At 43.5% G+C, this 15,168-nt stretch overlaps 1 protein-coding gene across 7 annotated transcripts in view; it reads right to left on the bottom strand.

Annotated features, from left to right (window-relative positions):
• The window catches only part of XPO1 (exportin 1), a 40,570-nt gene extending 29,701 nt beyond the window's left edge, over nucleotides 1–10,869 (bottom strand). Inside the window, exons 1-4 of one of the 7 annotated variants that reach the window (XM_083432534.1) lie at nucleotides 8,737–10,258; nucleotides 5,044–5,175; nucleotides 1,632–1,733; nucleotides 490–553 (exon numbers count right to left, since the gene is read on the bottom strand). Coding sequence is in view for 4 of the 7 variants with exons in the window: in XM_083432531.1 (XP_083288657.1) it covers nucleotides 1,632–1,733; nucleotides 5,044–5,169 (228 nt within the window). In the remaining 3 variants the exon portion in view is untranslated. Of the gene's footprint in view, nucleotides 1–489; nucleotides 554–709; nucleotides 1,551–1,631; nucleotides 1,734–5,043; nucleotides 5,176–5,768; nucleotides 7,974–8,169; nucleotides 8,289–8,736 lie in introns of those variants that run through there. The other 6 variants (XM_083432535.1, XM_083432531.1, XM_083432530.1 and 3 more) reach the window with 6 other exon arrangements.
• Nucleotides 10,870–15,168: the final 4,299 nt, after the last annotated feature.

Here is a 15,168-nt window from a genome sequence, read left to right as displayed (position 1 = left end):
CAACACATGTGTGCATATAACATGCAATGCAGACCTAGTATAGTAGGGAGGGAAAATAATCAAGTTGCATTATGACCAGTTTGTTTTCTCTTCTTATTGTTATGACAGCAGCCAACATATATTACAGCTATTTCTCTCTCTCCAAAATTAATAGGTGTTACATTCCTGTAGCAAATATCTTGCAAAAAGAAGTTCTCAGGACTACCTATAAAAATATGCGTACAAAACAATCCAGGGTTTTATAGTTTTCCCCCTCCCATTTTTGTTATATTTTAAGCCTCAAAATTTTATTTATGTAGGCAAAAGATGGGACAGAAATTACAGATTAAGGAAAATATTTTAATACAATGATCCCTGTGGCAGAAATTTTTAATGGGACACTTATTCTATGTACAAAACCCATACCCACCCCACCACCCAAGAAACCAAAACAAGGAAAAAAAGCAATTGATGAACAGAATTCAGTTAAAGGGAATCAAAAGGGTAGACCTTGTGGAGGCCTGCCGTCAAAGCCTAGCTGTGTCAGTTGCACAGGAAGACACCCCTTTTCTTCCTATTACAAGCAATCAACATAATGGAACATTATGATTAATATCAGGTAGTGTTAACAGCTTTAAGAAAAAAAATGACTGCATAAAAGCCAAATGTCATAGTGCATAAATTTAGCACCAAATCATTTGCAATTTATGTAAATTGAAGAATTCTTTACCTGTTGCTTTCTTTCTGTTCCTCTAATCATCTCATTTTTCACAAGACAAATTTGAGTTTTAAAAAATACTGTTGATAAAATCAACTTTAACATTAGTAATGTCTGTGAGTATAAAAAGCAAAGTTTACCAGGCAAGCAAACAGGCAAACATGGTTACTTAAATTTAGTACTTTGAGGAAGTTCTTAACTTTGCCCTAAAATTTACAAAGCCTTTTTCTTCCCAAAAAAGTTAAGACTTTCCTAAGTGCCATCCGAATTCTGAAGGAACTAATCAGCATGGCTGTTTTCTATCTCAACACAAGTTATGGCAAATTTTGTGTGTTCAATGAATGTGGCCATGCAAAAGTTTCTCCAACTATATGACAACCACTTTCACATGTTTGGCAACTCATATTTAAACCTTTAAAGTTTCTGAAGCAAAAACATAGTTGCAGTAGGCTGAAGAATGTCTACTTTAGCCAGACTATCCTGATGGTATGGTTTGATTAACTGTACTGCAAGCAACTACAGATTGTATTCAACTGAAGTGTCTGGGGTGCCTAGCCTGCTTTAAACTGCGCAGGACAATACCAGTCTTTCAAAAAAATATTGAGGGATGTATTTTGCCCTCAGTTAAGTGCACATGGCTCTCATTAACAGAAATGAAAGCCAAACACATTATCTAAAGACATGATACGGCTATAAGATTTTATAACACTCAAATCTGTTCATAATTCAACAAGAGTTTTTATACAATTCCCAAGTGACTTATAATTTTTCAAGCCTTTTATAAGAAAAAGTAACTGACAACCTTATGGATCAGACTAAAGGATTGAAGAAGCAATAAAAAAAGTTAAACAAATGCTAAATCTAAAAATTGAGATACCTTCCTCAAAGCCTGAGTGGAAGAAAGGTCAAGATCAATTGGATATCCTATACTTACTTTGGTGTTCATATTCTGAGAGAATTCCAAAATAGTATCAACTCTTGTCCATGCATCAGGGTGCTCCTTTAAGTGAGTCAAGACCTCCTGTGCCATCCTTTGCTAGAAAAGCGGACACAATGAGTTAACAGCTTTCAAAACAGCTTATCGCACATGGTTTTACAACATTACTTCCCAAATTTTGGATAGCTGAGGCAAACTTTTTTCGGCTTTAAAAATTAGATGCACACTTCTCAGCAGTGGCACCCACCCTGTGAACACCCTCCCATCAGATGTCAAGGAGATAAAAAAAACTACAGTGGTACCTCAGGATGCGAATGGGATCCGTTCCGGAGCCCCGTTTGCATCCCGAAGCAAACGTAACTAGTGACGGCGCTTCTGCGCACGATGTCATTTTGAACATCTGCACATGCAGCAAAACCCAGAATTAACACGCTCTGTTACTTCCGGGTTGCCGCGGAGCGCAACTCGAACGCACTCAACACGAAGCATATTCAACCCGAGGTATGACTGTACACAACTTTTAGAAGATATCTGAAGACACCCCTGTATAGCAAAGTTTATGTTTAATATCTCGTATTTTTATATTTTGTTGGAAGCCGCCCAGAGTGGCTGAGGGAACCCAGTGAGATGGGAGGGGTAATAAAATAAAATAAATAAATAAATAAATAATAATTCATTGCAGTACCAGAAATCACTTCACTACCCACATTTCTCTGCAGGCCATTAACCAGGCTGTGCTTCTTAAATGAAAAGAGATATTGTTCTTAGCCGCCCTGAGCCCGGCTTCGGCTGGGGAGGGCGGGATATAAATAAAATTTATTATTATATTATTATTATTATTATTATTATTTGCCCAAAGCAGCAACTCAAGCAAACATCACCAGCAGCCTTCCCTGAAGACAGCTCCTGTTACTGGGTTTTTTGCATCAGAATTGTCTAGATAATCCAGTCATATCTGAGACAGATATTTAAAGCAAATGCCCTGTCCCCAACAGAGATTGACCAGGAGGTGGCAAGGCCAGAGCAGTGTATCTTATAGGGCACACAGTAGGCAGCCTGCTCTGCAGATGGTACTTTGAGAGAACAAGAGGCTTCAATGATTACATTTCTTTCACGTGGGACAATCACTGTGCTCTCACAGTACACTAGCACACCCTGGCACAGTGCTTGGGAATTACTGGTTAAGTAATTAAATGCACTTTTCATGGTGGGCAAATTTTAGGCAATTGTGTGTCTTTATCGAAAATTCTCTAGCTAGGATAGAATATTGATCTACAGTAAGGAATCTGCCAATACTACTAAATATGCTTTTGAAAGTCCAAGGTATAATCTTTATTTCTACTCATTTCAAAACAGCTTTTAAGATACAAAAAGAAAAAAGGTTTCATAGTTGTTTCTCAACCACCGATAGCAAATAAAAACTAACATTGATGGTACATTTTTATTTAACAGAGAACAAGCACACAAAAATTTACTCCAAACTAATGTAGGACTAAGATCATCTGAATTTCAAGACATAAATTTTATAACACCTATGACAGGTATAAAAGGCAAACAGTGGTACTTCTTGACAGTTGGAACCATCTCTGCTCTCCTCCCCAACCACACTGTTGGGGGGGGTTTCCCTAACCCCCAGAGCAGATTTGGGAGATATATGGGGCAGACAGGAGAGAAGAGGTTGGGGAAAACCCAGTTCTCCTAATGGGAGTCCTTGAGATGGCTTCCACTAGTACCCTGAATGATCTGAATTGGGACCACACACTTGTACAAACTTTTCCAACTGTATACAAATCACTACACTTTTGTTCAGAGATCCACTAGAAAGAAAGAAACACCCTAAAATTAGACTGGAACAGAGACACTCAATTCTAGAAATCTGATCACTACTTTCCAAGGCATGATGCAACTATGCAAGACACCCTACAGCAAGCTGCTGTCAAAGATGCAAGGCATGGAACTTGAGAGTGTGTGTGTATTTGGGGTGGGGTGAAGGGGTATTGCGAACCACCAACTTGAATATCAACTTCAGAATCAGCTGCCAAGAACCATCTTAAGAGAAATAGGTTCCTGGTGCTCTGAATCCCAATCTATTGTATACCTTTCAGTTGCCTGGTAGAACTACTCAGGGTCTGAAGTTCTAGTGTTTAATTCATACCTTCCCACTCACCATGGTGAATGCCTCAACTAGAGAGGAAAGCAAATACTGATTCAGAGAAATGCTTCTATAGTGCACATCTTCCCCAAACAAAAGATTGTGGAGCCTTCAAGCTTTAAGTGCTTGCCAATTTAAAACAGAACCCCTTTTATGTTCTTCTGCAATTCTGCTTCACTGATGCCACTAAACATGCTGCAACTCTGCCACAAGTCCAGGAGGGGAATTTATATCTGGCCAAATCATTCTGACCTGCAAGTGTGCCAAACTACATAAAAACTAGTCCAGCTGGACTATTCAGCTCAGTCCAACAACTTAGGATGCAAACATGAGTAGTGGAGAAAAAGCAATGGATTAGACCAGGTACCCCCAAACTCGGCCTTCCAGATGTTTTGGGACTACAATTCCCATCATCCCTGACCACTGGTTCTGTTAGTTAGGGATAATGGGAGTTGTTGTCCCAAAAACAGCTAACGGGCCGAGTTTGGGGATGCCTGGATTAGACCATCCTTCAGATATTGTTGGACTACAACTCCCATCATCCTGGACCATTGGCTATGCTGACTAGGAATTATGGGAACTGAAGTCCAACATCTGGGAAGGCCACTGTTCAGAGATATGGAGGGATGAGGAACAAGATGAAGGGTACCTCAAGCAGAGACCAGTGTGTTTATGGCTGCAGATTGGGGTATATACAGAAGGTCTGACAAGTTTCTGTCTAGGCAGCAGAATGGGATGCTCACTGCCCTATCAGAGGACTTTGACTGACTGCCCAGTCTGATTTCAGTGGCTCTTTTTAAGTTTGATGTCAAAATATGCTTCTAAGCACTTTAGAAGTATAAAAGCAGATTACACAGAATTTGGAAGAGATCACATAATAAACATTTAAACTACTTCAGAGACACAGACATACTATAGGCAAAGGAGACAGCAATTTGCCTTCCACTTAAAAGTCCTATGAATAAATGGGACATAAAACTGGACCAGAACACTTATCTCTAAAAAATTAAAAGAAACAAACAATAGTAAATTCAGTCACATTCCAACTTTCTGTTACTGGCATGAAAAACAAGACAAGCCACCAAGGTATTTTTCAACGTAACTGTAGCATTCCTGCTGGCTTATTCTCTTCAGATGCAGCTTGACTGCTAGTCAAGTTTTACTAGCATCTTCAAGAGAACCAGCTATTTTTTCCTCTACAGATATGCTTTAGACATAATAAACTGCAGGTTTCTAGTTCTCAAACATATACTGTACCTGGGCTCCTTCTCCATGATACAGGCAGTTCACCACATTATCCAACAGATTTATATCCAATTTCTGGTTGAAATCCAGCAGCTGCCGTGCTGCATGGTCTGCTAACATTGTCATAATTGCTGGCATAGATTACTGCAAATTTAAAGAAAGAAATCAAGTTACAGAATTTACTTATGTTTAATATCATAGAAATTCAAAGTTATTCCCAACTGCCTTTAAGACCACTTCAGCTCCCATCTTTTACTACTGGTAACATATTCAAATGTTGAACTTTTTCTTCAGTGTAAGCCAACCATAGTTGTCATACTAAATTTTGTAACACTACACAGAAATAAACTTATGCCTGGTTAACTTCAAAATAAAATAATGCTAGTGCTTAAACCAGGAGTTAATGAGTCACAATATGTGTTCATTACACCAAATGCTGAAGTATTTTAAAATGTGGAAGAGTGGCATCTGATTCCGGTTCTCCCTGAGCCACAATAAATTAATAATGTAAAGTGTAAGAGAAATGGTCAAAAGAAACAAGAATAAAGCATTGACTGATTTTTAAAGTGGGGGGGGGGGGAGGCAGGGGGGAATGCTAACTTACTGACCCAAGAAGATCATTAACACATGAAATTATTTATGTTGAACAACTAAGTCTACCAGAACATATCACTGAGTGAACAGCAGTTAAAGGCAACAGGATTTGCTATTACCCCATAACAGTCTTCTCAACCTACCATCCAGAGAAGTAGACAGCAGGCATGCATAAAATTTGATCAAAGCTGAAAAAGTGGTGCTAATCCTGCTATACAGTAACATTAATATGGTGTCCCACTCAGAAACCTTAACATCACACTCTGGAAACTTTACCAAAAACACAGTGCACCCCTAAACATATCTACTCAGAAGTCAGCCACATCAAGGTTTACTCCCACATGACTGTAATAAGGACAGCCTAAATGTCCTAAAGGATTAAATTCTTACAGAAATACATATACAAGTTTTGACAGTGGGACTTACAGCACAAGATCAGCATTAACCAGTTGAGCAGAATAAAATCATAGCTAAATAGTTAATGGACAACAACTGTTGCTGAAGACAGCCTGGTGAACTGGAATAAATGGCAAACTAAGGCTACTCATCACACACTTAGAAAAAAAGTGCATTGAACTCATTGGGATTACGGTACATTTGCATTGGTCTGGGCTGCATTAACCATCATAACCATAATAGTGACAAGCAAAGAAACAAATTTGTTTTCTGAAGAACACACTATATTTAATTAGATATAAGCACAGCAGTTATGGTTTACATCCACAATGCTATTGCTACTTACTACATAACAATTTAAGTGTTCAATTTCTCACAATATTACTATTTAGAACAAAAACTAAGGCTACCTCCCATATTTGGTAGTACTTTCCTTAAGATCCCTAGCTCCAAGTATCAAATTACCACACCTCTTCTATGCTTGGCCACACACCCTTTATTGTTGCATCTACTGTTCCTGACTAGACAGTTACACACAACAGCTCAGAAACAGTTTTCATGCATCTTCCACCTCCAACTAAAACACACAAAACTGCATGTTAGGTCTTATAAGTCTTGCAAATGCAGAAAGACAAGAGCACTTTGCCACTTGTAATCTCTTTAGATCAGATAGGTCATTTTAAAGTACAGTAATGGGTGGGAAAGGCTAGAATGCATCAAGTGCACGTATATGAGCGGTAAGTTCAATAAATACATTAATGAATCTAGACTGAAAGTCACTGGAATGCAAAGAAGTTTAAGATATAGAATACTAGAAACGTCACATAATTTCTATCCAAATAAGCTATTATATTACATGTGAACCCTATCTAACCATCTGCCCAAGGAATACCATTTGGAACACATGCTGTCAATAAAGAAAGGTTTTCAAAGGGCTAGCTTTTGCTGTATACCTATGCGATTTGTTCCATATCATTAACCTTACCTAGATTGTGAAAATTGGTTCCTCCCTTTGCACTCAATTCCTCCAAGTTCGTTAGCAACTTTACTGCCACTTTTTAAATGCACACTTTTGTTGAGTTTTATCAGAAAAACAACTACCACATTGAGAAAACAAATGGTCAATTACAGAGCTCACAATATATCAATCCTGTTGACGTTCAAAGCAGTATTCACTGAGGTACTTACTGCCACTAACTGATTACAAAACAGCTATCAGACCAGCGTTACCGAAAGTAAGCTCTCCAAAGTTCTAAGTCCTGCCCACATCAGAAAGCCCGTACATTTTCAGGAAAGTTAAACCAATCTGCACACAACCAGAAACCTACAGGAGGCTGCAGAATACGAAACTTTGGACTGCAGTCTGCCCCTCCCCCTATAAATGCTTCGCTAACGTTTCCTCGAAACAAGGCATTAACTTCCGATTACAGAAAAACGTGAATTAGAGGAGGCACGCTGAAACCAGTAATAGATACGTAACGTAAACAGATGCAGCACATGGGGTACATCCGAAGACGGCAGTTACACACCCACCCACTGGAAAGGCCTCGGCTGCCGCCCTTCGCCAAACAGCAGACACACTGCAGCACATGCAACATTCACGCTGCTGCTACTACCGACACACAGCTAGCGCTTACGATCTGCACTTAAAAGAACAACAACCCCAAACCGCCCAAAATATCTAACAAGGGTCACTAGCCCCGGGCACGCGAAGCTTTAAAGAGATTTTTGTTGCCTTTCCTCCCCGACAGCCGTAAAGAGCAGCTGGGCCACTGCAGCCCCTCCCTCCTCTATCCCTGCTTTCTATACAGGGCCCCCACGTGATCCAGACGGACGTTTCAATAGTGCTGCACAGTGAGAGAGGCACAAATATATTTCTGGAAACTTCCACTCCCAATAATTCAGATTATGCTCCTTAATTTCTCCACCCGCTCTCCAGCACCCCCCCCCCCAATATACTTCCCCCCACCGAAAGGAGGAGGCCCTACCTCTAATCTCCCGCCAGGCCGCCTCCCTCCTCCTATCCGCGTTGCGTTTTGCCCACCCAAGCTCCAGTTTCCCAACCCCACACTTGCTGCTTTGCTCCATCCTCCAGGGATGGCTTTGGCTTGCTGGGACCTTTCGGACTCGCCTTCCCCATCCAATTACTTCAAGGCCTTCGTTTCTCGTCCTTCCAACAGCTCCCACGCTTTATTTAGATCAAGGCAGGATCCAGACGAAGGCCAACCCCAAAGAGAGGTTTCTCTTTCCAAGGCTCGTGGCCTTGGTTTGCATACACACCCCCTTTCCTTCCCCCCCTTTTCCATGAGGCTTCACAGCACACCTCTCCACGCTTAGCCATGCCCACATCTTACACCCCCTACCCCATGGAAGAGGCCCCGGAATTTGTTTTCTAAAACACATCCATCCTCCACCCCATCACTGCTTTCTCCTAGGAAAACAATGAGTTCATCAACATAACGTTTAGGCCTTGAGATTAGCACGCAACATCACTTCCAGGGCTTCACACCGTTGCTATTTCCATACTTTCCGCTTGTCCAAATACTGCATCCTAAAATGCATGAAGTTCTCCCCCGCCCCGCCATAAAACTTCACCCCCCTGGGATTGTATCCACTCCCTACTTTCTTCTCCAGTCCTCCCTCCCCACCTTTCCCAATCCAATCTCCCACTGGTGTACCATCATGCACAAGTTTCACAGATGAACTCTCACTTACCTAATTGAGTATCACAGCTACTTCTCGTAGAGAGGGAGCGGAGAGCAACAATAAAAACTAAAAAAATAAAAAATCCAAGCAAAGCCAAGAAGTAGGAGGAGGAGGAGTGGGGTGAAAAGACCTGTCCAGCCTTTCTTCCTTTTCAACTCCCCCCCCCTGCAAACAACACACACACACACACTGGAGAAACAAAGCGTCTATTTTTACATGCGCCCCCGAAAAGTCTGCTTCTTCCAAGCCCACCCACCCTCGGCCCCCAACAACCACAACAACAACAAAAGAAGCCCCACTGGACTTGCTACGAAAAAGAAGGGGGTCGGGGGCAGAATGGGTGAATTACTAGGAAGGGAGGGGGGAGCCTGGGAAAGAAAACACACCCACCCAACGCACACACTCAAAAAGTCACTTTCTGCCTCCCAAACTCAGAAAGTTGCTAACACACCCACATGGAGGATCAGGGCTTTGCCACCCATTCAAACACATGCACACACCTCCAACACCCCCCCCTTCCTGCTCCCCACCCCACGACAAAAAGAGAGGGGGGGGGGAGAATAATACAAAAGGGGCAATAAGACAAGAGAGGATTGCTTCGTCTAACAAGAGGGGAAGGGGCAACTCCTGGGCCCTCTCTCTCTCCTCCCCCTTTTTCCTGCCTCTCCCGCCCTTTCCTCGAGATTCAGTTGTATGGGGACGCTATACTCTCTCACGCTCGCGTATATATACAGAAACACACGGCAAAACTATAAATATATATAGATAGATATATGTATGTATATATATTTCTCTCTCTCTCTTTTAAAAAAAGCGGTTTCAAGAAGCCTCCAGCGCAGGTGAGGCAGCCACGCTGCTTGGAAGGGAGATGGGCCAACCCCTTCGGTTGGGGCCTACAAGACAAACACAACACCTCGTCCCCCGAAAACGAGGTGAGATGGGAGGCAGACGATGGACCAAAAGGAGGTGTTCGCCTCAGCGAACCACCCCGTTATGAGGGTAAAAAAAGAGCCCCACACAGAATTATTATTCTTTTTTTGGGGGGTGTCCTCAAGGAAACTCCAGTGAGCGTGGAGCGAGTCGGCCAAGTCCCCTCACGGAGGTCCGCTCATCCCCCTTGGCTTAGCCCCCTCCCCGGCCCCGAAACCCACCCACCCCTTCCTCAGCCGCTCCACTCCTGCGCTTAATGAACCCCTCGCCCGCCTTTCACACGCACTCGCGGAAACACGCGCGCGCCCCCTTCTCCTCACGCAGCTCGCTCCTCAGCGCCCCCCCTCCTTCCTTCTCTCTCCACACACACGGCAAAAGGCGGCAAAAGGGGACCAAGCGCGGCGGCGGCTTCTTCTGCCTCTCTTTTTTTTTTACCCCCGCTCCCCCCTTTTTTCTTTTCTCCCTTCTCCCCCTCTTTCGGCGGCGGCGGCGGCGCTTCTTCTCCTTCCGCTCGTCCCCCTCCTCCGCCTCCTCCTCCTCTAGTGCCACAGACTCGGAACCGGCTCAAACCGGTTCAGACTGGGAGATTCCATCTCGGTTTAGTTTTCAGCCCATGGCGCCTCGGAGCGCGCGGGAGGGGCGGGGCGGGGCGTGTGCGCGGAGCCTCCGCCCCAAACCGCCTCGCCGCCCCATTGGCTCCGAGCGGGTGACGGAAGACGAGTGGGGTGGGCAAGAGAGAGAGAGAGGAGGGAGAGTGGAAGAAAACCCAACGCCAGGGACACACAGACACACACACACGCACCACATTGCGCGGGACGCGGGCGGAAAAGGCAGCGCGGCGTCTCATTGGTTGGCCGGCACGCCCGTCTTTCTCCTCACTCCTTTTCCCCCCACACCCAAACCGCGCCCCGCCCTCCGCTTACTCATGAAGAGAGCGCGCGGGCTTTTCCGACAGGCCACGCCCCCTTTTTAAAAACTCTCCCGCAGAGGTTGGTTGGGAGGAAACGTGAAGAAAGGCCGTATGGGTGGCGGTGACAGTAGTGGGGGGGGGGCGAGGAAGGAGGGAGAGAGAGAGCCAGAGTGAGTGAGCGGGCGCGCGCAGCGTGGGCGGGACAAAGCTCCTTGGGCCGCTTACATGATTGGACGCGGGGGGCTGTCTTTCTTGACATGTCAGCCCTTCCCGCCCACCTCCTCCTGCTCCGTGCCTTCAAATAGCCATTCTCGCGGGCTTAATATGCTTTTAGCCGCAGCAGCAGCAGCCGCCTTTTGATTGGGCGGCCGCTTCAAATGACGTCTAGCGCGCGCGCGCGCTTGAGGTAGGCCCTTGTACGGCTCGGCTCGCGGCGCCGCCGCCGCCGCAATTAGATCAATGAGCGCGAGGCGAGGCGGTTGAGGAGAAGTGGAGAGCGAGCTACAGCGCACGCGCACATCGCCTAACGGGCCGGCGGAAGGAAATGGCTGCCTAAACAATAGGGATTTATAAAGGGAGGGGGAACGAGGGGCCGTCCCTGAGGGGAGAACCCTGTGGAGTTGTGAGAGGACGGCGGCTCTTATTTGTTGATTTATTTAGCCTTGGAGGCTCAGGGCTCCTCACGACCTACTCGCGGTCCCGCTCCTTGTCAAAGGAAAAGGCGGCGTAATTTTTAGTTTTTATTCCCCCCCCCCTTCCTTCATGTTTCTCTGACCCCTGTGACAGCGAAAGGTCTTCTTCTCCGTGGGACGCCTCTACTTTTGCTGAGTTCATGCCGCTGTCTAGCTTCACCCGGTTTATATGAATCGTCACTTGCCCGTTTTCGTAACTATGTTTTTACTGGTTTTTACCCCGCTGCCGCTTTTCCTGTGTTGTTTCGAAGGGGCCTTTAGGGTGAAGGGTAAGAACTCGATCGTTTAGCGGGGGAGGGAGGTGATGGGGCCGCTTTTGTTCTTGCTTTTATTATGTATTTTGTGAATTTTTTTATCTTGTATTTTTAGGTTGTGAGCTGCCTTGAAATATATGGTTGGGGCGGACGGTATACTGTACAATTTTAATAATAATAATAATAATAATAATAATAATTGTTCAGCCCCCCCCCCCCCACTTTGGAATTCTGCCTGTTGCGATCCAGTGGGCACCTTCGCTGTACATTTTTTTTGGCACCTGCTATAAACATACTTGTTTAGATACGCCTCCCTGCATGCTTAGAAAGTCGAGGTAATTTTAATCTATTTTAGTATTTTAACTTCTGTATGCTTTAAAGTGTGGTTGTAATTTTTCCTTTATCGTTGTGTAAACCGCTTTGAAGATTTTTGTAGCAATCAAGAGGTGTAAAAATTTTATGAAATGATTAAATAAACAGATAAAATGAAGCTTATGTTCTGATTTAATTTTCACCGCCATCCTTACCATAACTTAGTGGTTAAGAAACTGAGCTATGAATTAAGAGTTTCCAAACTTTTCTGAGCCTTGAATTCACCCTCAGCCTTGCCCCCCCCCAACTGCAATATTATTGATTTGATCTTTCTGCATTGGTGTGAACGTTACAGCTAGGTAAGGCATTTGAACACTTGGCAATATACCCTTGGCAATATACTGTACTTATGTATGTTAACCAGTGCTTTTCTAGGGGGGCGCAGGGGGACACATTCCCCTAAACATTTTGTGAGTCTAAGTTTGGCCTCATTGAGGGGCAATATTTCAATATGAGTAGGAAAACGAGAGTACCCCTAGACATATTTTTTAAGAAAAAAAGCACTTATGTTAACCCTGCGATACAGATGTGTGTCATTATTTCTTTGTTTCTGTGGTGGTTTATAGATAGTGGCAGGGTGGGGGGCATTCAGCATCTATTAGGTGGAATGGGAAAATAGAATGTAGGACTACATAGAGCAGACGTTCTTAACCGTTTTTTGGGTCCAGTTCTCATTTGATGAAAGCTATGGACTCTTCCAGAAAAATGCACAGAAACACATACACACAACATTTTGCATACAGTTTATTGGGGGGGGGGATTCTTTTGTATACAGTTTATTGGGTCCTCAGAAAAATAGAATCGTGGAGTTGGAAGTGGCCATGAGGGTCATCTAGTTCAACCCTTTGCAATTCAGGAATATTTTAACCAAAAAACTCATGGCCCTGAGCTATCCCTTGGTCTGTGCAACTATTTTTTTAAACTGGCTAATAGTTACCACTTAGCACTTGGCTAGAAATGCTGTTAAATAAGAGGAACTTCTCTCACTTGTTTCTGTTTCTTTTTTCTTTTGCAGTGAATGGCCAGAGACTATGCTGTGTGCCCCCATGGCTTTGCTGCTACAGAGACAGAATGTTGAGAGTGTAAGCTAGGAACATAGGAAGTTGCCGTATAGTGAGTTGGGCCATTGATTGATCTAGCTCAGCATTGTCTATTACAGTGGTACCTCGGGTTAAGTACTTAATTCGTCCCAGAGGTCTGTTCTTAACCTGAAGCACCACTTTAGCTAATGGGGCCTCCCGCTGCCGCCGTGCCGCTGGAGCACGATTTCTCTTCTCATCCTGAAGCAAAGTTCTTAACCCGAGGTGCTATTTCTGGGTTAGCGGAGTCTGTAACCTGAAGCATATGTAACCCAAGGTACCACTGTACACTGATTGGCAAACACTCTCCAGGGATTCAGACGGGGCATTCCCAATCCTGGCAAGGGTTGGTACTTCTACGGAAAAAGCAGAAGCCTCTGAGTTAGAACTTTCCCCAGCTTTTGAAGTGTCACTGGAGAGTTCTGTTTCTAGAACCAAATGGGAAACTGACCTTAACTAACTCTTTAGTTGTTCGGGCAGTTGGTTGCCTGCCTTAATTTGCTACCAAAACTCCCATCCTGTAAGTCTGTGTGTGCTGTAGGAGAGGGGCAGGCTTTTTTTATTGTTTGTATGTACTGTAATCAGTGGAGTCCTGCCACTGATGTTTGGTGCTATCCAGTGCTATACATGCCTCATCGTCATGGTCATACTGGATAGATGCATCACTGAAGTCTATTATTTTGCTATACTCCAAGGCCATTTATTCCTATCCTTACTTCAAGGAGTGGGGGGGGGGATGTGGAGTACTTACTGTGGAGTTGGAAGGGATCCTGGCAGGTCATCTAGTCCAGCCTCCTGCAATGCAGAAATCTCACTAGAGATCATACATAATAGAGGCATACCCATGAGGCATTGGAGTCCTCTCATGACACCCCACCCCACCTTGGCTCAGCACTCAAGGATCTGTTTGCCCTCAGAAGGAATCTGCCAGGATCTGCGACTAGAAAAGCTACAGCTGCTGCTGCTGCTGCAGAAGGGTATGAAAAGTGGTCCTCAACAGGTTTCACCTATTAATCACACCTTTCAGGTCTAAGTTAGGTAGAGAGTAGCAATACTGTACTCTTAATGGAGGAATGTGCTTGCTTGAAAACCTGCTGTGAGTTAGGTATTGGCTACGGAATTCTTTTACAGAAATACCTAACATGCCTTGCATTATTTACACCTGCAACCTGACACTCCTGTTGTAGTAGCAGAAAAGCAGCGCCCGAGGGGCTAACAACACACATTTCGGGGAAATGTATGTAGTGTATGTAACAGAAAAAATGGTCTTGTTTAAAAAAGGAAAGCTGCATTGAAAGGCTCCTGTTTTAAGCAGGTGTGGGTGCTTATTCTTTTTCTTGCTGCATCAGATGTTGGGAGAGTATAAACTGATGGTTGCTTTGGGAAGAAGGGCGCGATATAAATTCAATAAATAATAGTTTTATTTATTGTTGCATTTATATCCCACCTCAAGATGACGTGCTTTGTTCTCTTCCTCCCTATTTTATCCATGCAATAACCTTGTGAGGTAGGTTAGCCTGAGAGGCTGACCAATCTAGAAGATGGTGTGTGTTTATTTCCCATGGACAAATTAGCAAAGCTCCAAACATTTTGCAACAGAGAAAAAAGGGAGTATCGGAATGTGTTCATTAGAAGCACAGGTCTTTCAACAACAATTAAGTAGTGTAAACGGGACAAAAAAAGCACAAATGTTCTTACATTAATGACAGGCTTCTTAAGTCATATGATCCAGCTAAAATGAAATCATTATTTAAGACAAGTTGCTATAAAAAGAAACACTGAAGAATTAAGACTTCCGACATAAAATAATCGCAACATTAAAAAGCCTAGAAAACAAATGTTATATTACCTGGCAGTAAAAAATAAATGTGGCACTAGGCTTTTATTCCTTCAGTAAAGTATAAAAAATTCTGAGTGTTTGTATAAAGGATTGTATAGTCCTGCTCTTGTTTGTCTTACATTACTTTTTTGCAGTTTGCTTTTCCAACGTCCCTTAAATTCTTTACAGTTCTCTCTGCTGCTTTGTTCCCTTGTTTATTTTAATTTTAAATATTTTTATATTGCTTTCCCTCCAGAAAAAAATCCATTCAATGCTTTGATGATTAAGAATACAAAGAAAAGTAATTGTTTTTCTTTTTCCATTTTCCTGTTTAAAAAGCGAAAATATGCTGGGAGCATACTTCCTTGAGTTTATTTTTATTCTC

The sequence above is a fragment of the Podarcis tiliguerta genome, assembly GCF_965153285.1.
Source record: "Podarcis tiliguerta genome assembly, chromosome: 3".
NCBI lineage: Eukaryota > Metazoa > Chordata > Lepidosauria > Squamata > Lacertidae > Podarcis > Podarcis tiliguerta.
Note: the sequence above shows the minus strand (reverse complement) of the source record. Positions and strands in the feature narration are given on the sequence as shown.